General features: G+C 44.5%; 1 protein-coding gene across 3 annotated transcripts in view; it reads right to left on the bottom strand.

Annotated features, from left to right (window-relative positions):
• LOC136699301 (glutamate receptor ionotropic, NMDA 2B-like) overlaps positions 1 to 23,631 on the bottom strand; it is a 210,393-nt gene that overhangs the window by 49,704 nt on the left and 137,058 nt on the right. For all 3 annotated transcript variants that reach the window (XM_066673905.1, XM_066673907.1, XM_066673906.1), the window contains 2 exons: positions 7,949 to 8,092; positions 3,263 to 3,533 (listed from right to left, as the gene is read on the bottom strand). In XM_066673905.1, the coding sequence (XP_066530002.1) occupies positions 3,263 to 3,533; positions 7,949 to 8,092 (415 nt within the window). The remainder of the gene's footprint in view (positions 1 to 3,262; positions 3,534 to 7,948; positions 8,093 to 23,631) is intronic.

Raw genomic sequence — 23,631 nt, forward strand, 5'->3', positions numbered from 1 at the left:
TACAAATGTGAAGTAACTCGAGTTACAAACGAGCTTCTGTGGTAATTCAAACACGGAATAAAAAGTACATACGAGTTCAACTGTATCCATGTACAAACAACAGTTTGTAGAGATTTTGTACTGATTTTCCCCCTCAAACACACAGTTATAAGATGCTTAGCTTCAGAATGTAAACAACCAGAGAGGACTGCAATTACCCACAATCACAGACGTTCCCTTTAAAAATAAATAAATAAATAATCTTTAAGTGTAGCTTTTTGGGTATTTTACAACGGTAACTCCAAATTTAAACACTTTTTTAGTCATGGTAATTGCTAAACAATTTTATTCAACAAAACAAAACCTAAAAATGGAGTTGTTTGTAAAAGGCAAGCAAGAAGTATTTATTCGTCACTACAGACATTGGGAGTTGCACCAAGGAAAAAGTGCATCTGCTCTGTTCTTGGGGATAATACTGTATCCTTAAAGTATGTGTGAGTGTTGTTTTAGATCATTTTAAGATGGTGAGTTTTTTTTATTATTAAAGGCAATGTTTACGACTGTGAGGAAACACTGTTCTTTCGTTTTTACGTTCTGTTCTCGTTAAGTTCTAACGGCATGCTTGAGGGGAAAAATGACTTTTGTTTGTACATGACTGACATTTAACGTAGTCTGTAACTTTGTATTCACTGTTTGAATTACCACAGGAACTCATTTGTAACTCGAGTTGTTTAGTTTTTGTAGCACTTTACAGTGGTTGGACAATGAAACTGAAACCCCTGTCATTGTAGTGTGGGACGTGTCAGGACTAAACTGGAGCAGCCTGGTGGACAATCTTCATTAACTCCACACTGCACCAGTAAGACCATGTGCATCCAATGGTTCAAACACTGTGTCCTGAAGGCGGTGCCGTGTATCAGGACGACAACGCACCAATACACACAGCGAGACTGGTGAAAGACTGGTTTGATGAACATGAAAGTGAAGTTGAACATCTCCCATGGCCTGCACAGTCACCAGATCTAAATATTATTGAGCCACTTTGGGGTGTTTTGGAGGAGCGAGTCAGGAAACGTTTTCCTCCACCAGCATCACGTAGAGACCTGGCCACTATCCTGCAAGAAGAATGGCTTCAAATCCCTCTGACCACTGTGCAGGACTTGTGTATGTCATTCCCAAGACCAACTGACGCTGTATCGGCCGCAAAAGGAGGCCCTACACCACAGTAATACATTACTGTGGTCTAAAACCAGGTGTTTCACTTTCATTGTCAAACCCCTGTAGGTCTGTGCTTTCTTTCATGCAGTTAGCACATGCGTTTCAACATTTAAAGGGCTATTAGTTGTCCAGATGCCGTTTGTCTGTCATGAACAGAGAGAGAGAAAGCATATCAGGCCTCGGGTTAGGAACCTGTGATCTAGATAACTAGCTAAACTATTTACATCTGTAACCAAGATAATAATTCGTCTATGTAGCATCAGTCTACAAGTTGTTACACTTGACAGTTATGAAGACATTAAGCTAGCTGGAGGCCAGAAATACTCATACAGATCAGTGGCTTTTAATACTGTGGGTCGTAACCACAGAGGGATTGCAATTTGAGGAGCAAAAACTAGATATTATTTTGTTTGTTTGTTTTTTTACACATGCATCTATTTAAATTTTTTTTGGAAAGATTTGGAGAGTATGTTGGCATTCATCTGCAAGACTTAACCCTCTAGCCCAGGTTTGGTACGAACGGTACACAAGCTGTAAGGGCAGTACTGAACATCTGTGTCCACAGTAGCTGTTCTCTCTGTGTCTGCGTGGGTTTCCTCCGGGTGACTGTCTGTGAGGAGTGAGGTGTGTTCTCTCTGTGTCTGTGTGGGTTTCCACCGGGTGACTGTCTGTGAGGAGTGAGGTGTGTTCTCCCTGTGTCTTCGTGGGTTTCCACCGGGTGACTGTCTGTGAGGAGTTGGTGTGTTCTCCCTGGCAGTACTGAACATCTGTGTCCACAGTAGGTGCACCTTGAAGAAACTGAATTCAGGAATATCTAAGGAATATCTACATAGTATTGGACATAAAGTGTAGATCACACTGAAGGTACATCCCTTACGTAGTTGCTGCACTTGGAACTTCAGATCTATTTTTAGCTGCTTGCTACATGTTAAGTGACACTACAGAAGCATGTAACTGCTGCATGAAACACAATGTACAGTTCCAAGCTTACAGTACATTAACATGCACTCATTTCCACTGTGTTGTTGTTAATATACGCTCTACTGTTGCAACACCTTCTGTTTATTTCTGCACTCTAGACTGAACACTGATTATTGCAGCTCTTGGTAATAATTTATTAACATACAGATGGTGCTCATGTGTATATTTCATATGTGTACGTAGATATATATCTCAATCTAGTAACATTAGGTTAAATATTAATTCTGTGAACCCAAACCACTCAAACTGCTCTTTATGTGGTCATTATCTGATCATTATGAATGCTACTGTAAAGCTGGTATTCCTTTGGGATCAATACATTCTTATTTTCTTTGTGCGAAATGCTTCTGTTTGTTATCCATGACTTGTAAATATACTGTATACACCAGTCATCCGTAACATCTATGGCCTCTTTATTTCTAACACCTGTCCATTTTAAAAGCTCCACTTAACGTTTCTACAATAAAATACTGTTATCCATCTGTTGCTCTGCATACTTTTTAGCCCGCATCACCTGGCTCTCCAACGCTCAGGACACTGAGAGGACCACCACAGGTTGGGTATTATTAGGGCGGTGGATATTTCTCAGTGCTGCGGTGACAATGATGTGGTTGGCGTGTATTACACACACTTGTAAACGTCAGAAACAGTAGCTCATCTGCTGTAGTCCTTCAGTGGACACAATACGCCATCCACGGGACTCTGTTGGTTGGTGGACTATTCTCAGTGTAAATCTCCATCAGCGCTGCTGTGTCTGATCCACTCCTACCACAACAACACACAACATCACACCACCAGTGTGTAGGTGTCACTGCAGTGCGAAATGGTGATCCACTGCCCAAACAATAACTGCTCTGTGGAGGTTCTGTGGGGGTCTTGACCACTGAAGAACAGGATGACAGGGGGCTAATAAAGTACAAAGAGTGTGTAAATGTGTAAGCATTAAGTGGATCTATAGGGTAAGGGGAGCAGATTAAACAGACAAAGGGTTTAGAAACAAGGAAAAAGCAGGGAACACAGCCTGAGCAGAAGCCCTGTTAGATCTGGTCATTTTAACATGAGAAGTATATCTCTGAATTAGGACCTGTGGGGAACTCAGGAGGAATGTGGTCAGCGTCCCCAGCCACCAGCGAAGGGACGATCCAGGTGTATCCGTATCCTGTGAGACCGACCGAGTGTGCCACCTCGAAGATGATGTTGGCCTCCTCCTTGGTGGAATAGAGCAGGATGACTGGGCTTTGAAGCTTCTTCAGCTGGTTCTGGATTTTTGAGTCTCCATCATCCACAGACATATCCAGCAGGAGCACCTCCTCCAGCTCCCATCCTACGAAACTGTTCTCTATAGTGCTGCGGACCTGCAGACGGAACAAGGGAGAACGGGAGGACAAAATGCATTACCCAAAATAAACCGAGGAGCTGCAGCTAAGCTGCTGCCGCATGAGTGTAATCACAGATAAACTTTATCTCTCCGTAAGACACAGTGGCCCATGCTAATGAAACCCATCACTGCATTTTTCAGACAGTGCCTGCAACAAGGGCAGAGGAGAAAGATGTAAGAAACCATAAATCAGGTTTGCAATGACAATCCTGTTTAATATTCATCACGGAATACAACCACTGTTTGTGAATGGTGGAACATGGGAGAATTTGATGGCGTTCAGTCACAAGGACATCACTGCAGCAAGGTACAGATGTTGGATCACAAGTGCCATTCATTCTTTCCAGCACAGCTCAATCCAACGCTTACATCACTGTAAATAATGCAGTTGTCTACAAATACTGTACCCAGAATGTATACACAATATGGTGGCTGTGTTTTATTGCAGTATCATTGTAGTTGTTGTATTATCGAACGTGGGTTTCCTCTGGGTGACTGTCTGTGAGGAGTGTGGTGTGTTCTCCCTGTGTCTGTGTGGGTTTCCTCCGGGTGACTGTCTGTGAGGAGTTGGTGTTTTCTCCCTGTGTCTGTGTGGGTTTCCTCTGGGTGACTGTCTGTGAGGAGTTGGTGTGTTCTCCCTGTGTCTGTGTGGGTTTCCTCCGGGTGACTGTCTGTGAGGAGTTGGTGTTTTCTCCCTGTGTCTGTGTGGGTTTCCTCTGGGTGACTGTCTGTGAGGAGTTGGTGTGTTCTCCCTGTGTCTGTGTGGGTTTCCTCTGGGTGACTGTCTGTGAGGAGTTGGTGTTTTCTCCCTGTGTCTGTGTGGGTTTCCTCTGGGTGACTGTCTGTGAGGAGTTGGTGTGTTCTCCCTGTGTCTGCATGGGTTTCCTCCGGGTGACTGTCTGTGAAGAGTGTGGTGTGTTCTCCCTGTGTCTGTGTGGGTTTCCTCCGGGTGACTGTCTGTGAGGAGTTGGTGTGTTCTCCCTGTGTCTGCGTGGGTTTCCTCCGGGTGACTGTCTGTGAGGAGTGTGGTGTGTTCTCTCTGTGTCTGTGTGGGTTTCCTCCGGGTGACTGTCTGTGAGGAGTGTGGTGTGTTCTCTCTGTGTCTGTGTGGGTTTCCTCTGGGTGACTGTCTGTGAGGAGTGTGGTGTGTTCTCTCTGTGTCTGTGTGGGTTTCCTCTGGGTGACTGTCTGTGAGGAGTTGGTGTGTTCTCCCTGTGTCTGCATGGGTTTCCTCTGGGTGACTGTCTGTGAGGAGTTGGTGTTTTCTCCCTGTGTCTGTGTGGGTTTCTTCCGGGTGACTGTCTGTGAGGAGTTGGTGTGTTCTCCCTGTGTCTGCATGGGTTTCCTCCTACAGTACAAAAACACACATTGGTAGATGGCTTGGCGACTCAAAAGTGTCCGTAGATGTGTGTGTGAGTGAATGTGTGAGTGTGTGTTGCCATGTGAAGGACTGGCGCCTTGTGTGTGTTTCTAGCCCAGTAAACAAGGAACGTCCCTGGCCGTTCAAAATAGGTCTAAAGTAGTCTGTCCGTCAAGGACATATTTTAAACGTCAATGGACGTCCAAAATCCAAAATCCAAAATTTTATGAGCCAGCCTACTTAAACTAGCCTGTGGAATTATTTTTAAGGTATGCACTAAATAGTAAGGAATGTCTTTGGGTATGTTTTTCCTTTGCATGGTCATAGTTCCATTACATATTTTTGACTAGCTTCTTCAGCTAGCGGAGGGGAAAAAAGGAGGCACTGACAAGGAGAGGACATGGGGCATTTACAAAAACGTGCTAACTGATGAGCTATTTCTTGTTACATTATGTTACATTAACTTCAAAATTCCAGTCCGGAATTAAATATTTAAAGTGACAGTCGGTATGTTTTGGGGATTTGGGGATTAAGAAATGTCTCTGGTGAGAATGTAATTGCACCGAGCCTGTGGTAGACCACAAATAAATGTGTGTTGCGGTGCGGTCTCCTTAAAGGATGAATTCGATGATTAGTCACAGAGCTCTGTCCAATATAAATGAAGAAAAAATGTTTTCAGAGAATGTAAGTGTAACATGTGCCTGGATTTGTGTTCTGTTTTGTATTTGCACAAAGCTCTCCTGTCATGTGATCTTGTTTCCCTGGTTCCTGTTTTCCCTGTCATGTGATCTCCCTCCCTTTGTATTCTTGTCACATGTATTGATTACTTTCCAGGTGCTTCTTGTCTGAAAAATGTTCAGTAACCTTCCTCTATATTTAGCCTCTGCGTCTAGTTCCCTAGCCTCTGCGTCTCGTCCCCTAGCCTCTGCGTCTCGTCCCCTAGCCTCTGCGTCTAGTTCCCTAGCCTCTGCGTCTAGTCCCCTAGCCTCTGCGTCTAGTCCCCTAGCCTCTGCGTCTCGTCCCCTAGCCTCTGCGTCTCGTCCCCTTGCCTCTGCGTCTAGTTCCCTAGCCTCTGTGTCTAGTCCCCTAGCCTCTGCGTCTAGTCCCCTAGCCTCTGCGTCTCGTCCCCTAGCCTCTGCGTCTCGTCCCCTAGCCTCTGCGTCTCGTCCCCTAGCCTCTGCGTCTCGTCCCCTTGCCTCTGCGTCTTATCCCCTAGCCTCTGCGTCTAGTCCCCTAGCCTCTGCGTCTAGTTCCCTAGCCTCTGCGTCTAGTCCCCTAGTCTCTGTGTCTAGTTCCCTAGCCTCTGTGTCTAGTCCCCTAGCCTGTGCCTCGTCCCCTAGCCTCTGTGTCTAGTTCCCTAGCCTCTGCGTCTAGTCCCCTAGTCTCTGTGTCTAGTTCCCTAGCCTCTGTGTCTAGTCCCCTAGCCTGTGCCTCGTCCCCTAGCCTCTGTGTCTAGTCCCCTAGCCTCTGCGTCTCGTCCCCTAGCCTCTGCGTCTCGTCCCCTAGCCTCTGCGTCTAGTCCCCTAGCCTCTGCGTCTAGTTCCCTAGCCTCTGCGTCTCATCCCCTAGCCTCTGCGTGTAGTCCCCTAGCCTCTGCGTCTCGTCCCCTTGCCTCTGCGTCTAGTCCCCTAGCCTCTGCGTCTAGTCCCCTAGCCTCTGTGTCTAGTCCACTAGCTTCTGTGTCTTGTCCCCTAGCCTCTGTGTCTAGTCCCCTAGCTTCTGTGTCTAGTCCACTAGCTTCTGTGTCTAGTCCCCTAGCCTCAATGTGTAGTCCCCTAGTCTCTGTGTCTAGTTCCCTAGCCTCTGTGTCTAGTCCACTAGCTTCTATGTCTTGTCCCCTAGCCTCTGTGTGTAGTCCCCTAGTCTCTGTGTCTAGTTCCCTAGCCTCTGTGTCTAGTTCCCTAGCCTCTGTGTCTAGTCCCCTAGCCTCTGTGTCTAGTCCCCTAGCCTCTGTGTCTTGTCCCCTAGCCTCTGTGTCTAGTCCCCTAGCTTCTGTGTCTCGTCCCCTAGCCTCTGTGTCTCGTCCCCTAGCCTCTGTGTCTCGTTGAGAATTATAAACGGCTGTCAGTCATACAAGCTTGATTACTGTATTTAGGTTTTAAACCATTTAAATGCAAATACATTTAGTCAAAAACATGTATATTTACAGTAGTATATATTTGGTTGAGAGTAAATAGTTTTTAACTTTTAATACTAGTTAATGTTAATACATTTCCATGTGTAGTGGTATTCTGCATTTTTGAGCATATTATTTTCTTCTTTAATGGTGTCTCAAGACATTCTCTGAGGGGCAGAGATATGGGAAATAAGTTGCATTCTCTGAGCAAGCGGTAAAACACTACATATAAGAGTAGATAGATGGTCAATTACACTGTAGCTATATAAATAGTTTGCTATCACAGGCCAAGGGCATTTAAGCACAGAAAGTGTACTGTAGCCAGCTCCGTCCAAATTAATTACATTCCTTACCACAAGCAAATACATTTTATATCATGTATAGCTAGTTAGCATGTGTTCAGTCGCTATATAAGACGTCCAATCCGTCATGTGTTTACACCAGTCGACCATAACATTATGACCACTTCCTTGTTTCTACACTCACTTCCCATTCTCTAAGCTCCACTGACCATACAGGGACATTTTGTAGTTCTACAATTACAGACTGGAGTCCACCTCTTCCACAGTGTCACAGAAGCGCTAAGAATGATCCAACACTCAAATCAAACCTGCTCTGTAGTGAATAAGCAGATGGAGACTGAATTTCCAGTTCTAAAATATATCTCCATTTTACAGTAGGTCTTGGATTTAGCTTCATTGGGAATGCTGTAGTTGCTCAGCAGCAATGAATGCCGTACACTCTTTCAGACGCTGTGCATATGACGTGAGAAATTAAAGACATGATGTGGCCAGAAAAATTCCCACGAAAACCTAGCTGACCGCTCTTTTTTTAAAATAAACATAGTTTTTGTCCCCTCCCCACTCAGAAATACTACTGCTTCTCAGTCAGAGGAAGTCTCAGTAGAGTTTATTACCTTGGTGACAAAGTCCTGGTAGCCAGGGTAGTACGTTGTGACGATGGAGAAAATATACCAGTCATATTCCTCCATAATGTTCAGCATCACAGAGGCCTGCTGCTCAATGGAAGGCCCAAACTGGAAAAACATCGAGTTATCGTCCTGCAGAGAGACAAAGAGAGAGAGAAACAAAGAGAGAAGATATTGTTAATAGCGTCAGTTGCCTATATGTGAAATTTAACGTCACAAGTTAATCTCACTGCAGTAGACTTAATTAAAGTAACAGTAATGACAAATATGGGCAGCACCGTGGAACAACTGTCAAGCAGCTCCAGGGTCCTGGGGTTGTGGGTTTGAGCCACGCTCCGAGCGACTGTGAGGAGTTTGGTGTGTTCTCCTTGTGTCCGTATGGAAGTCAGAAAACACACAGCAGGTGGATTGGTGACTCAAAAGAGTCCATGGGTGTGAGTGTTTGTTGCCCTGTGAAGGATTGGGAGCCCTTCCAGGGTGTATTCCCACCTTGCGCCTAGTGATTCCAGGTAGGCTCCGGAACCACCGCGACCCTGAACTGAATAAGGGTTACAGATAATGAATAAATGGAGGATAATGACTAATGTGTGTATGGCAATTAACATTTGAGAGTATAATTGCAGGCTGAATAATGGTAATGACCACTGACAGCACAGTTTTAGACTCATGAGTTGTTTAGATAATGACAACCAAGACTGTAATTTCAGACTCAATGATGGTAATGACCACTGAGAATACAGTTTCAGTCAATGACTAATGAGAGTATAGATTTAGAGTCAGTGATGGTAATGACCACTCAGTGTAATTTCAGAGTTAGTGATGGTAATGACCACTGACATTAAAATGGTAATCACTGGTCCTTCTCCACATCACAGCCTATGACCCCTTTGGACTCCTATGGGCCAATTCATTTCTTCATTTAATTATTTGTATTCATTCATTCATTTACCGTAACCTCTTCATCCTATTTAGGGTTGCAGTGGGCCCGGAGCCCACCCAGAACCACTGGGTGCAGGGCAGGAAGACACCCCAGACAGGGCGCCAGTCCATCACTCACATCTGTGGACACACTCGAATGAACAATCTACCCACCAACATTCATTCATTCATTCATTGTCTGTAACCCTTATCCAGTTCAGGGTCGCGGTGGGTCCAGAGCCTACCTGGAATCATTGGGCACAAGGCGGGAATACACCCTGGAGGGGGCGCCAGTCCTTCACAGAGCAACACACACACACACACATTCACTCACACACTCACACCTACGGACACTTTTGAGTCGCCAATCCACCTACCAACGTGTGTTTTTGAACTGTGGGAGGAAACTGGAGCACCCGGAGGAAACCCACGCAGACACAGGGAGAACACACCACACTCCTCACAGACAGTCACCCGGAGGAAACCCACGCAGACACAGGGAGAACACACCACACTCCTCACAGACAATCGAACCCACAACCTCCAGGTCTCTGGAGCTGTGTGACACTACCTGCTGCGCCACCGTGCCGCCCCCACCAACATAAGCTTTTGAATTGTAGGAAGAAACCACACAGAGGAAACCATCTGTTCCCATTCGCGAACCTAATTTAGAACTGTTTGGTGCATTTCCACCAATAAGAAACCGGTTCCAGAACCAGAAACATTCATTCAACATTCACAGGTTCATTAGCGTGAACTGTGATGTTGTCCCAAGTCTCTGCTGCAGAGGGTCATTGGCAGGGTGTTATATTGTTCTCGCTGGTGTTCTGGGTAAAAGAACACAGAGCCAGATGGGTGTGTGTGCATTGTTTTGAATGTGAAAATGGAAAATGACCTGTTATCCAATTTTTGCTCAGCAGGACTGCTCTGAAGCCATACTCCAAAATACTCAAACTTTAATACATTCACAGACAGAACTCACCATCATTTACACAAGTGTATCATATATCACCATGATCTGAACCTGCTGTAAACAGTGGATTAACCATGACTCTCTTCTGACTGAATTCAGCCACAGCAAAGCGGGAAACAAGTAAACCTGCAATATCCTGTACCCCATGCAGATGATATAAAAAATGTTGCGCATGTGGACCAGTTAGCTGAACAGCACCAAGGTTTTAAGAATTGTGAACAGAACCACTTAAAGAAACAGAGTTCATCTGGTGGAAAAGAGCTAGCAGACATGGGACGAACACAGTTCTGCATTCTTGAGAAACTAATATAGTACAGTGGCATGCTACAGGGATCTCTCTCTCTCTCTCTCTCTCTCTCTCTCTTCCTCTCCCACTCTCTCTGAACTGATTTATGGTGTGTGATTGCCCTGCTGGTGGCTCCTGGATGCCACTATACTACTCCATTGCACCCTACATATTTCACTAAACTTCATCCCAGTGTGTGTGGGTGCATGTTACTGAAAGGCTAACGCTATGTTCCGTGAGCTCCTTTCATGTAAGTTTCTCTTCCTGCCACAAATGGACAGGTCAGAGACTAATGGTCATTCAGGATTTAATCAAGGCAGTGACTGAAGTACAGGTCACAGAACAGTAGTAATCAGCATCTGCATATAAAAGACGTACGCGCTGGGTTCAGTGCTTCATGTGGATAGATCTGATCGTTTTTTTATTCAATCCACTCTCAAGCATGCCCTCAATTTCATCTCAGCCAATTCCACCCACAAGCTAGGCCCCCCACCCCTATCACCTGATGCTACCAATCTGAAAGTGTAGAGCACATATACCTGCTACCACCAGCATTCTTTTTCAAACTAGTCCTATCACAAGATCTCTGAACACGTCTCAGCACACTGTGGGTAAACGAACCAAAGAAGAGTTCGTTCTTCAGCGTGAGCCACAATGAAGTCCATGGGCGTGTCAAACTTAAATCCCAGTTCAGGGTCGCGGTGGATCCAGAGCCTACCTGGAATCATTGGGCGCAAGGCGGGAATACACCCTGGTGGGGGCGCCAGTCCTTCACAGGGCAACACACACACACACTCACACCTACGGACATTTTGAGTCACCAATCCACCTACCAACGTGTGTTTTTGGACTGTGGGAAGAAACCGGAGCACCCGGAGGAAACCCACGCGGACACAGGGAGAATACACCACACTCCTCACAGACAGTCACCCGGAGGAAACCCACGCGGACACAGGGAGAATACACCACACTCCTCACAGACAGTCACCCGGAGGAAACCCACGCGGACACAGGGAGAACACACCACACTCCTCACAGACAGTCACCCGGAGGAAACCCACACAGACACAGAGAGAACACACCACACTCCTCACAGACAGTCACCCGGAGGAAACCCACGCAGACACAGGGAGAACACACCACACTCCTCACAGACAGTCACCCGGAGGAAACCCACGCGGACACAGGGAGAATACACCACACTCCTCACACAGACAGTCACCCGGAGCGGGAATCGAACCCACAACCTCCAGGCCCCTGGAGCTGTGTGACTGCGACACCTACCTGCTGCACCACCGTGCCGTTGATCATACAATAGTGTTTCAGATTTCTTTTCCTTACAATTAAAGAATTAAATACCAACTTTGAAGCGTTAACCTTTAGATACAGGTCAGTGCTGGATCTGGACTAAAGCACCAGCTTAGATTGCCCTAGTTAATGGAGGGGCTATATTCATTGGTGCTGTAGAGCAACACTGGCATCTTTACAAGGCCCAACACACAGGTGAATATATCCACATAACCCAGTTTAGGAGAAAACTAAACTCTGTGTGTGTGTGTGTGTGTGAGAGAGAGAGATAGAAAAGAGAGAAAGAAATAGTTGAAGGGTGAAAGCTGAGGCAGCCTGGCAGCCTGAAAAAAAAAGACTGTCACCTGATCCAGCAGATACACACATGCTAGCAAAGCGTAGCACCATAAAGGAGGTGGTAGTTGGCGCTATGTCAGCTGAGCAATTCATGGCCAGCATCCCTGAGAACACATTCTCACCTGCAGCATGACAGTGCCGTAGTTTTCTGTGCGTGTGTGTGTTTGTGGTGTGACACCGGGCCACTGTGATTGAGCGTGTATACAGTCACCCAGCCATTCTGAAACTGCAGTCCTACGCTCGAGGGTATTACAATTCATCCTCCAGCATTGCATCCCTCCCTCTCCCACTCCATCTTCTTCACCATCTCGCTTTTCTTCTTACAACCTCCCTCCCTCCCTCCCTCCATATTTCCCGCTCCCTCTATCTCTCTACGTCCCATTTATTCCAGTAGAATGGGTGCCAGGACGCAGATCTAATTGAATCCTGCTCTGGCTGTCCCTGTAAGAGCAGTGTTAATGCACTGCCTGAGCGCAGCTCCACACAGCTCTCATTACTTTAAAAGAGTGGAAGAGGGAGGAGACATAGAGCAGCTGCAGAGAGCCAGCTTCGTTCAGCATTCACGGCGTTACAGTTAGAAGAGAGGCCACACTCATTCACTATTCAAACCTTTTTGCTTTTATAATTTTTAAGAGAGGTCCACATTCATTCGCCGCTCACATACACAGCCTTTACACCGGCTCCGCATTTAAAACAAGCACTTACATGCATTCAGTATTCATAACAAGTCTATGTTCCAGCAAATCCCCTCCTATAACAGAGACGAGACTCTCTGAGACTCCCACGCAGACACAGGGAGAACACACCACACTCCTCACAGACAGTCACCCGGAGGAAACCCATGCAGACACAGGGAGAACACACCACACTCCTCACAGACAGTCACCCGGAGGAAACCCACGCAAACACAGGGAGAACACACCACACTCCTCACAGACAGTCACCCGGAGGAAACCCACGCAGACACAGAGAGAACACACCACACTCCTCACAGACAGTCACCCGGAGTGAATGTGTGAGTGTGTATATTGTCCTGTGAAGGACTGGCGCCCCCTCCAGGGTGTATTCCCACCTTGCGCCCAATGATTCCAGGTAGGCTCTGGACCCACCGCGACCTTAATCTAGACAAGCGGTTACAGACAATGAATGAATGAATGAATAATTTAATAATCAGTAGGTCAACTAGCTTTATTTAGCATACTGTATATTAATGATATGCACTGACATCACTTTCCTGACGGAGCACGCCCTCTCAGACTGAGACGTCAGAGTGAGTGGTAAAATATACAGCTGTGTTTATTAAACTCTTTACAAAAATAGTTCTTTAGTCAAGACTAAAGCTTCTTTATATAACGACGAACACTCAAACCCCCCCAAACAACATTAAATCATCGTGTTTAAAAGATTGTCTTCATTGTGAAAAGATGCCACAGATCAATGTAAAATATACGTGTACACGCTTCCACGTAGAAGTTCATTGAAAATGTTGAAAGGGTTCTGCTATTGTTGCGTAATCAGACTGTAATAGCGAGGAAGCCTTTAGACGCCATTAAGATCTTATTTTTTTTAAATCGACATATGGCCATTTACAGTCAAATCTGAAAAATCTGTTCACGGTGCTGACAGTCTGGTTCTCTGAGTCTTTGTGATTCTATATAGAACCACGACCACTACTTAAAGTCCTATGAAGAACCATTTTAAAAGAAACAGTGAAGCCATAGGTGAAACATGTGATGCCTTGATTAAATTAAAGTCTGTTAGACTTCTCACCAATCCACTACAGTGTTGCTCAGTAAGGGTAACTATCTGTGCAGCTAAACAGAAAGCATTGAAAACTTGCAGAGCTGCAGAGAAGCATGGACAGCCCACTGCATGCGTTCGCATGTAGCAACTCTAATGTATGCAGTTGTGTCTGGAAACAGTTCTGAATTCTCGCTGAATCTATTTGTAAAGTCCATCGCAAACAGCTCTTCTCCATTTTCGACTTTTGTGTTTTTACTCAGACGCCGCCCTTTTGTGGGTGTAACTGCAGTGACTCCAGCCAGCTGTGACATCACGGGCATAGCATACCTTCTATAAGACAATATACACTTCACATCAATATTGTCAACAGGATACTATCTATATTCAGCACTATTTCCACCAATAACACAGACCAAATGTCCTTTGAGAGAGCACCTTCATCATTCATAGTGTCTATTATACAGACCAGCTGCATCTAGCCACCCATACCAGCTCCAAAACAGACAAGCCTTATTCAGCATTCATGCCAGAGACTATTTACCATTGCATTTGCCAGGGACTACATGCAGAATTCAGAGGGACACTGCTGCACTCCTCCGCTTGTCAATCAGTCATAAGGGCAGTAGGGGCACAAATGTACCTCTAATTAAAATCCTGTTAAACACTAGCTAGTGTAAGGGATTTAAATCCAAGGCGTTACTCTGCCAAGGTTGAGAATGAAGAAGACCGAACACAAGTACTATTAATTATGTGCATTTTCTTTAACAATTAAAAACTGAAGCTGTATAAATCCTCTTAGTTTTGTACCATTTGCCAATGTGTCTTCTGACATACACATGGATTACACTAAAAAAATGTGAGAGAATTGTGCTATTTACCCTCTGCAGCTCCAAATTTAATATGACTTTATTTAGAGTTGTATAATTTTTAAAATGAACATGTTCAAACGTAGTTATGTTGGAGGTGTTACATTTTTTTGTGGGCAGGGGATATCTGAATGTTTGTTTTAGTGGTGTATTATGTAATTTTAGTAGGTTATACGGCCATAAGTGGGCTATAACCAAAACATATCGCTATGTTTTTATCATAAGAAGTTGACTTTCTTTTAAATATTCATGAATGTCCATTGCTCTGTGCAAAACCAACTAAATAAATTGGTCCCGACTGAAAGCGTTAACTACTCTAGCTTTGGAAAATATGGGGTGTCTTTATAGGAAGTGTAATGCCTGTAGTAAATTTGTGTGGCATGTTTGTACACACGGCTCAGCAATCCATTATAAAACTGACTTTTTACCACTGTGATTTTAGTGGGGCACAGAAACATTTTACTGGGGCACATCCTCCAGTAAACTGGCTCTAGTAATGCCGCTGGTATTTACCATTAATCTAAATAGCTTAATTTACCATTCACACCTAGCTTCACTGATTTATACTAGGGATGGCATGATACCACTTTTTTAGGTCCGATACCGATACCTTACATTTGGGTATCTGCCGATACCGATACTAATCCGTTTTTTTAAAATAATTGCTTTGAAAAAAATGTTTTCCAGCAGCGTTTGTTGATGCGAAACTGTTTTCTTCTTAGCATACGAGGCCTTGATAAATTCCGTGTACTCCTTTCCGTGGTGTTTCTGTAAGTGTTTAATCATGTTCGTGGTGTTAAAGTTCCCAACACTGCTACCACCTCGTGAGACAGTAGCACTACACGAATTACACCCGGCCGTCTTGCTGTTTTCTTCATTGACTGTGTAACTCCACACTGCTGACGTGTTTACAGGCCTCTCACAACAGTCCCTCTATCACGTGATGCGTGCCGGTCCTAATGCGAAAGTGCTGCATTGGCTTACGGCATGCTGCAAATTTCACCCCAAATTTTTTTAATTTTTATATTTAATGGATCGGATGCATGTTTTGTTCCTTTCCGATATCCGATTCAGCAATTTAGGCCAGAATCGGACTGATACCGATACTGAATATCGGATCGCCACGTCCCTAATTTATACCACCTGTACAAGAGGCATATTTCATATTCATTTTCATATTTCATTCATTTATTAGCAAAACTAACTACATTTAATATTCATACCAGTTATAATAGAGACTAGCTTCATTTAGAACTTAAACAGTCTACAGTAAAGACCAGCTCTACTTCAGCATACAGACTAGTTTGATTCAGTAATCATTCACAGCAGCTATTTGTGCAGGGTGTGACAGGGACCGTTTTTATAGACCATGGGTCACTAATATGTTCCCGCTGTCTGGGTCTGGACCCAGACACTGATAAACTACTGAGAACTATTTCATTTTGGACAGAGAGTTTACTTTAAATGTTGTAACTGTTTCTAGTCATTACGATACAGTCCGGGAAACTCACAGACCCAGATGTATGAGACGACAAGGGCAGGGCTCCAGACACTGCTGTCCAGGGGCCAATAAAAATAACCCATGGAACAAGCTTCGGGAACACAGTGTTGTATGTAGTAAAACGAGAGATGTTACAAATAAGGAGCTCGACTGGCTGAAATATAAATTGGAGTGCTCATAACACTCAACATGGAGGCTGTTTCTGTCCCGCCCTTCAGCGAACAAGGTTGTGCAATGGGGAAAAGCAGGTAAGTCAACTGCAACTACAAGTCATTAGTGTCACGCCCTTGTCCTGTTTTCCCAGCCATGCGCTCACGTAGCACATGGCTCTGTTTGCTATTGTTCGTGTCTCCGCCCTTGTCCCCGTCAGTCATGTTTGTAATCCGTCCCCCTCCTTATCTGTTCCAGGTGTCCCTTGTCTGTGTTAGGTATTTAAGTCCTCATGTGTCACTTCCTGGTTGTTGGTCATTTGTTTCCTTCTGTTTGTTTCCTTTGTAATTGTTGTATTTCCTCTGTTCGTTTCCAGTCCATCTCTGCTGTTCTTCATTTAGTCCACTTTTGTTTGGTAATCATAGTCTTAGTTTTGTTATATTTGGTAAATAAGTCTTTGTGTTTTAGGGTGTGCGTCCGCCTCCGTGAGCCTCACAATTGTTTAAATAAATAAATAAATTTAGTTTTTTGTTTAGAATTTTTACGTGAAATTTGAAAATATTATTTATTTAGAGTTATTGTTTATTTACTTTTTTTGTCCTATTTTGTATGAAAACTGACAAGTATTTTTGAAATAAACTGAACTGTAACTGTAATTATAAGTGATTTGATATTGAGTTAACAACATAAAATGATTAGTTGATATAACTACTATGCTAAGTCAATATAGAGGATACAGCACTGAATCTATCGCAAGTTCCGGACCTTAACTGGACCTTCATTCATTGCCTGTAACCCTTATCCAGTTCAGGGTCGCGGTGGGTCCAGAGTCTACTTGGAATCATTGGGCGCAAGGCAGGAAATACACCCTGGAGGGGGCGCCAGTCCTTCACAGGGCAACACACACACCCACACATTCACTCACACACTCACGGACACTTTTGAGTCGCCAATCCACCTACCAACATGTGTTTTTGGACTGTGGGAGGAAACCAGAGCACCCGGAGGAAACCCACGCAGACACGGAGAGAACACACCACACTCCTCACAGTCACCCGGAGGAAACCCACGCAGACACAGGGAGAACACACCACACTCCTCACAGACAGTCACCCGGAGCGGGAATCGAACCCACAACCTCCAGGCCCCTGGAGCTGTGTGACTGCGACACTAACTGCTGCGCCACCATGCCACCCCTTAACTGGACCTTAATTCATTTTAATTAAATACCCCTGTTATACACTATTTATACCAGGTACAGACCAGCTTAATTTCAGACCAGCAGTATGATAGATTAGGTTCATTTACCATACATAACTTTCATATATGATGCAGCTACAAAAGAGACCAGCATCCTTTAGCATTTAAACCAGCTATAAGAGAGGGCTGGCCCCCAGAGGCAGCTTCCATAAAAGTATAGAGAGAGGTTACTATTGCTTATACCTGGCATGAAAGCCTGATTTAAACTTAATTAAATTCTTGCACACACAGCCCAGCTCCATGAGGCAGGCACACACACACACACACACACAGGTACAGTTATACACACACACTTCCCTTTCGTTTTCCTGTTTCTGAAATTTCCTCTCTCTGCTACATCATCATATTTCTTCTGATAGAATCTTACCTTTAATCAAACACACGCATACATGATTAGTCAGATGGCTCTTAATTAGGTCTGGCCTTGTTCTCTAGCTTTATTTAACCTTAATTAAACCAAATGAGGTACATTTACATATCTGCCTCTCATTCAGACTCAGACACCAGAGAGAGAGAGAGATAGAGAGAGAGAGAGATAGATAGATAGAGAGAGAGAGAATCTACATAAGCACTTTTCCTTACAGCACCTTCCTTATTGACATTACCCTTTGTATGTCCTTATCACAGCAGCATCATCACTTAGCTGTAATATGTAACTAATTGGCTTGCATACTGTCCATAAACCCATCTCGGTTATCTAATACCCTCATGTTCAACTTTGTTAACAGCACTGCATAACATAAAGCTAAACGACTAAACACTAATTAAGCGGAGAAATGCCAAGTACAGCACTGATTAAATTTGGTGTCGTCAGGTCTGTTATCAGTTTTCTCTCCATCAGAAATCCTTCCTGTAGTCCTTTATTTCCAGGTGGTTGTGAGATGAAAAGTGTTGGGGATAGTCTTTATAGAAGTCCAGGAAATAAAATGGTGTGTTGTGGAGCAGCTGCTTTGGCTAGAGGGGTTAAAAGCCATTGGGCTATGAAACTGTTCTATAGAGTGAGCTGCATCTGATATTCATTTTCATTTCAGGGGCGCGGTGGGTACGGAGCCTACCCGGAATCACTGGGCGCAAGACAAAGCCTGGAGGGGGCTGCATCCAACGTATTTGGGTGTGTATCTTAGAGTGGGTTTAATTATCATTTCATTCCATCAGGTCCTCAACGCAGTATTCCAGATTCTATTGTAAAGCATTCCTAGAAGAGTAGAAGCTATGTGTATTTCAAGGTATCACATGTGTAAACTGATATGGCTCCACCCTGCTGAAAAAAACACCATGACCTGCTCCAGCTAGGCGTGCTGGTTGACCAGCTTAAATATTTACCAGCTTAGGCTATGTTTCAATTTAAATTTGATGGTGTAGCCGGACATGATCAACCTGACCAAGCTAGATAACCAGTATGACCAGCAAGACCAGGATTGTGGACCAGCATGACCAAAAAGACCAGACTTGTAACACCAGTATGACCAGCAAGACCAGGATTGTGGACCAGCATGACCAAAAAGACCAGATTTGTAACACCAGCATGACCAAAAAGACCAGACTTGTAACACCAGCATGACCAAAAAGACCAGACTTGTAACACCAGCATGACCAAAAAACCAGGCTTGTGGACCAGCATGACCAAAAAGACCAGGCTTGTGGACCAGCATGACCAAAAAGACCAGGCTTGTAAGACCAGGCTTGTGGACCAGCACGACCAAAAAGACCAGGCTTGTGGACCAGCACGACCAAAAAGACCAGGCTTGTGGACCAGCATGACCAAAAAGACCAGGCTTGTGGACCAGCATGACCAAAAAGACCAGGCTTGTGGACCAGCGTGACCATGATATATCCGAAGCACAGACAGAAGCACAGATGGGTGTATTTTTATCTTAAAGTTGCTTGCCTCTTCACAATGCATAAAAACAGTGGTCTGTGGTTGGCTATTCAACATGTCACTCAAAGCACCGTTTCCTGTCAAAGTGGACACTTCTTTACACCAGAAGTCTATTGGCAAGCATATGTCTAGCCTGCGATGACCATTAACACTAACTCTGATCGGACAGTAAAGCTGCCAGAGCTGCTCTCAGTGCAGGATGGACACAGTCAAGTATCTGCAGTCAAACACACCACAGGAACAATGAAAATGTGTGCTGCATTACAACACAGCCATCACTATATACTAAGGCACACTCCTGCTATCACTCTCTGAGTAGAACTCTTTGTATTTCTCCCGGAAACAACATTTTCAGAAGTCTCTTTTTTTATTTCTTCTATTACATTTCTTATAATTCTTACAGTACACCTTACTCTCTCTCTCTCTAATTGTCTAATATGATTTGTTTTATTCACTCTCAACACTCTCATTGCTCTAGGAGAGACATCAAGTGTGTGGAAGGAGCCTTACGAGTGTATCATTTCATCTCTGCAATCCCTAAACACTGTTATAATCGATTGAGACACATTGACAGCAGTTCCAGAGTCGTTCATGCAATTCCAAAGATTAAATTCTAGCTCATGGCACTGTTAGCACAGTTCTGTGTCTGGGTTTTTCACGCTGACCAACGAAGAAGGAAAATAACTGTCCGTTTTTGACCATTCTTGCACAGTGCAGCAAGCTGCCAGATTCTAGAATATTTCTTTTTACACAGCTCTGGAGAAAATGAGGTACCACTTTAAACTAAGACTACACTTATAAATGTTTATTCATTCATTGTCTGTAACCCTTATTCAATTCAGGGTCGCGGTGGGTCTGGAGCCTACCCAGAATCACTGGGTGCAAGGCGGGAACACACCCAGGAGGGGGCGCCACTACTTCACAGGATGACACACACTCACACCTATGGACACATTTTGAGTCGCCAATCCACCTACCAACGTGTGTTTTTCAACTGCGGGTGGAAACTGGAGCACCCGGAGGAAACCCACGCAGACACAGAGAGAACACACCACACTCCTCACAGACAGTCACCCGGAGGAAACCCACGCAGACACAGGGAGAACACACCACACTCCTCACAGACAGTCACCCGGAGGAAACCCACGCAGACACAGGGAGAACACACCACACTCCTCACAGACAGTCACCCGGAGGAAACCCACGCAGACACAGAGAGAACACACCACACTCCTCACAGACAGTCACCCGGAGGAAACCCACGCAGACACAGGGAGAACACACCACACTCCTCACAGACAGTCACCCGGAGGAAACCCACGCAGACACAGGGAGAACACACCACACTCCTCACAGACAGTCACCCGGAGGAAACCCACGCAGACACAGAGAACACACCACACTCCTCACAGACAGTCTGTAGGTGCCAGAATGTAACTGTAGCATCATTTAAGGTGGAGAGAGAAGTTCTGTATGTGCCAGAATGTAAATGTAGCACCATTTAAGGTGGAGAGAAAAGTTCTGTATGTGCCAGAATGTATCTGTAGCATCATTTAAGGTGGAGTGAAACGTTCTGTATGTGCCAGAATGTAACTGTAGTATCATTTAAGGTGAAGTGAAAAGTTCTGTATGTGCCAGAATGTACCTGTAGCATCATTTAAGGTGGAGTGAGAAGTTCTGTAGGTGCCAGAATGTAACTGTAGCACCATTTAAGGTGGAGTGAAAAGTTCTGTAGGTGCCAGAATGTAACTGTAGCACCATTTAAGGTGGAGAGAAAAGTTCTGTAGGTGCCAGAATGTAACTGTAGCACCATTTAAGGTGGAGAGAAAAGTTCTGTATGTGCCAGAATGTAACTGTAGCACCATTTAAGGTGGAGAGAGAAGTTCTGTATGTGCCAGAATGTAAATGTAGCACCATTTAAGGTGGAGAGAACATTTCTGTATGTGCCAGAATGTAACTGTAGCACCATTTAAGGTGGAGAGAAAAGTTCTGTATGTGCCAGAATGTAACTGTAGCATCATTTAATGTGGAGTGAAACGTTCTGTATGTGCCAGAATGTACCTGTAGCATCATTTAAGGTGGAGTGAGAAGTTCTGTAGGTGCCAGAATGTAACTGTAGCACCATTTAAGGTGGAGTGAAAAGTTCTGTAGGTGCCAGAATGTAACTGTAGCACCATTTAAGGTGGAGAGAAAAGTTCTGTGTGTGCCAAAATGTAACTGTAGCACCATTTAAGGTGGAGAGAAATGTCCTGTAGTTGCCAGAATGTAACTGTAGCATCATTTAAGGTGGAGAGAAAAGTTCTGTAGGTGCCAGAATGTAACTGTAGCACCATTTAAGGTGGAGAGAAAAGTTCTGTAGGTGCCAGAATGTAACTGTAGCATCATTTAAGGTGGAGAGAAAAGTTCTGTATGTGCCAGAATGTAACTGTAGCATCATTTAAGGTGGAGAGAAAAGTTCTGTAGGTGCCAGAATGTAACTGTAGCACCATTTAAGGTGGAGAGAAAAGTTCTGTAGGTGCCAGAATGTAACTGTAGCACAATTTAAGGTGGAGAGAAAAGTTCTGTAGGTGCCAGAATTTAACTGTAGCATCATTTAAGGTGGAGAGAAAAGTCCTGTAGGTGCCAGAATGTAACTGTCATGGCATGACTAAGTGCAGCCCCACCTTTTATGTAGCAGAAGGAAGTTTTAAAATATTGAGGCATGAGCATTGAACCTGTCCCATGAACCCTTATCATTTTGAACATATGAGCACACAGCATTCACGCCAGCTCAAAACGCTCAACATCATTCTGCACTTCAGTTAAACACACATCTACAGTGCAGCACACTCTAGATTTAGATCATAGGCTTCTACTATAAAAGCAGGTATAACGCTCAGATAAACAAACTATAAAAACACACTATCACATCAGCAAGAGGTTTCTAAGTGAGTTTTCTACTTTAATTTATTTAAAATCCAATGGGTGAAAACCCACTCAGTTCGTATTTTGATAGCTGTGACAATTTTATTGAGAAATTTAATCACTGGAAAATAATAGCAATCAGCTCAAATAATCGCATCAATGCCGTAATTAAATAACTGGGACATGCTTATGGAGCACTTTCATTTTTAAGTAAATAATGCATCTACGTATTCTCCATTATCTACGCTGTGGGCTAACTGCTGCAGCCATAATCATAATTAGTCTGATATTTGGTATTGGTTATCAATAAACTACGAGCCTCTCTTTTAATAGAGGAGTTAAGGCATCAGAGCAGAACACTAACACACACACACACACTCACAGCACTTCCGTTCTCACACTGTGGCAACACATTGACACACCAGCTGTGCTAGTCCAACTAGCTTCTGGCATCTCTGTTCATCTGTGTTACAAACACACACACACACACAGTCACTGAGAAGAATTTTATATTCAGGTTTAGTAGGGCTTCTTTGGCAAAAAAATGCAGGTACCACTGTTTCACTGCAGCACACACACACACTCTCTAATATACCCATATTGAAGCTGGACAATATGACCTTCACACTGTAGCACTCTGATAAAGAGGTGTTAACGTTATTAACCTCTCCATTTTCTCTCTCTCTTTCCACACTTTCTCTCCTGTGCTCCCCTTTCTGCCTTTGATCTCTGCTCTGTTTCTCTATCTCCTCTCTTTCTCTCTCTCTCTCTCCCCCTCATACCCCTCCCATCTCTCTCTGCCTCATCCATCTCTCTCTCTCTCCTGTGCCCCTCCTTTCTCTCTCTCTCTCTCCCTCTCTCTCTGTCCCACTAGTGCCCCTCCCCTCACTCCTTGCCTCATCTCTCTTTCTCTCTCTCCATCACAGAATTCTTAATTAAAAGAAATCAATTTCCAGCCATTCTAAAAATATCTATTATACACAGTGACATCACATGCTTGCTCTCTCTCTCTCTCACACACACACACACACACACACACGTATGAGCTGGTGTAGTATGCTCAGTTTGCAGTAGCCTTCACGCTCTGCGCTGTTACATTAATGCACAGTGACAGAGTTTTCCACTGACACTACACACCGCAAAGACGTCCTCAAAGTCACACACACACACACACACACACACACACACACACACACACACACACACACACACACACACACACACACACACACACACACACACACACACACACACACACACACACACACACACACACACACACACACACACACACACACACACACACACACACACACACACACACACACACACACACACACACACACACACACACACACACACACACACACACACACACACACACACACACACACACACGCACACACGCACACACGCACGCACACACGCACACACGCACACACGCACACACGCACACACGCACAAAAGCCAGGTTTGATCTTGCAGTCACGGCCTTAAGTCCTCTTCAAAGTTTAAAGTCAAAGTCTGAGTCTCACGTGTCAGGAAAC

Source organism: Hoplias malabaricus, chromosome 6, assembly GCF_029633855.1.
Source record: "Hoplias malabaricus isolate fHopMal1 chromosome 6, fHopMal1.hap1, whole genome shotgun sequence".
NCBI lineage: Eukaryota > Metazoa > Chordata > Actinopteri > Characiformes > Erythrinidae > Hoplias > Hoplias malabaricus.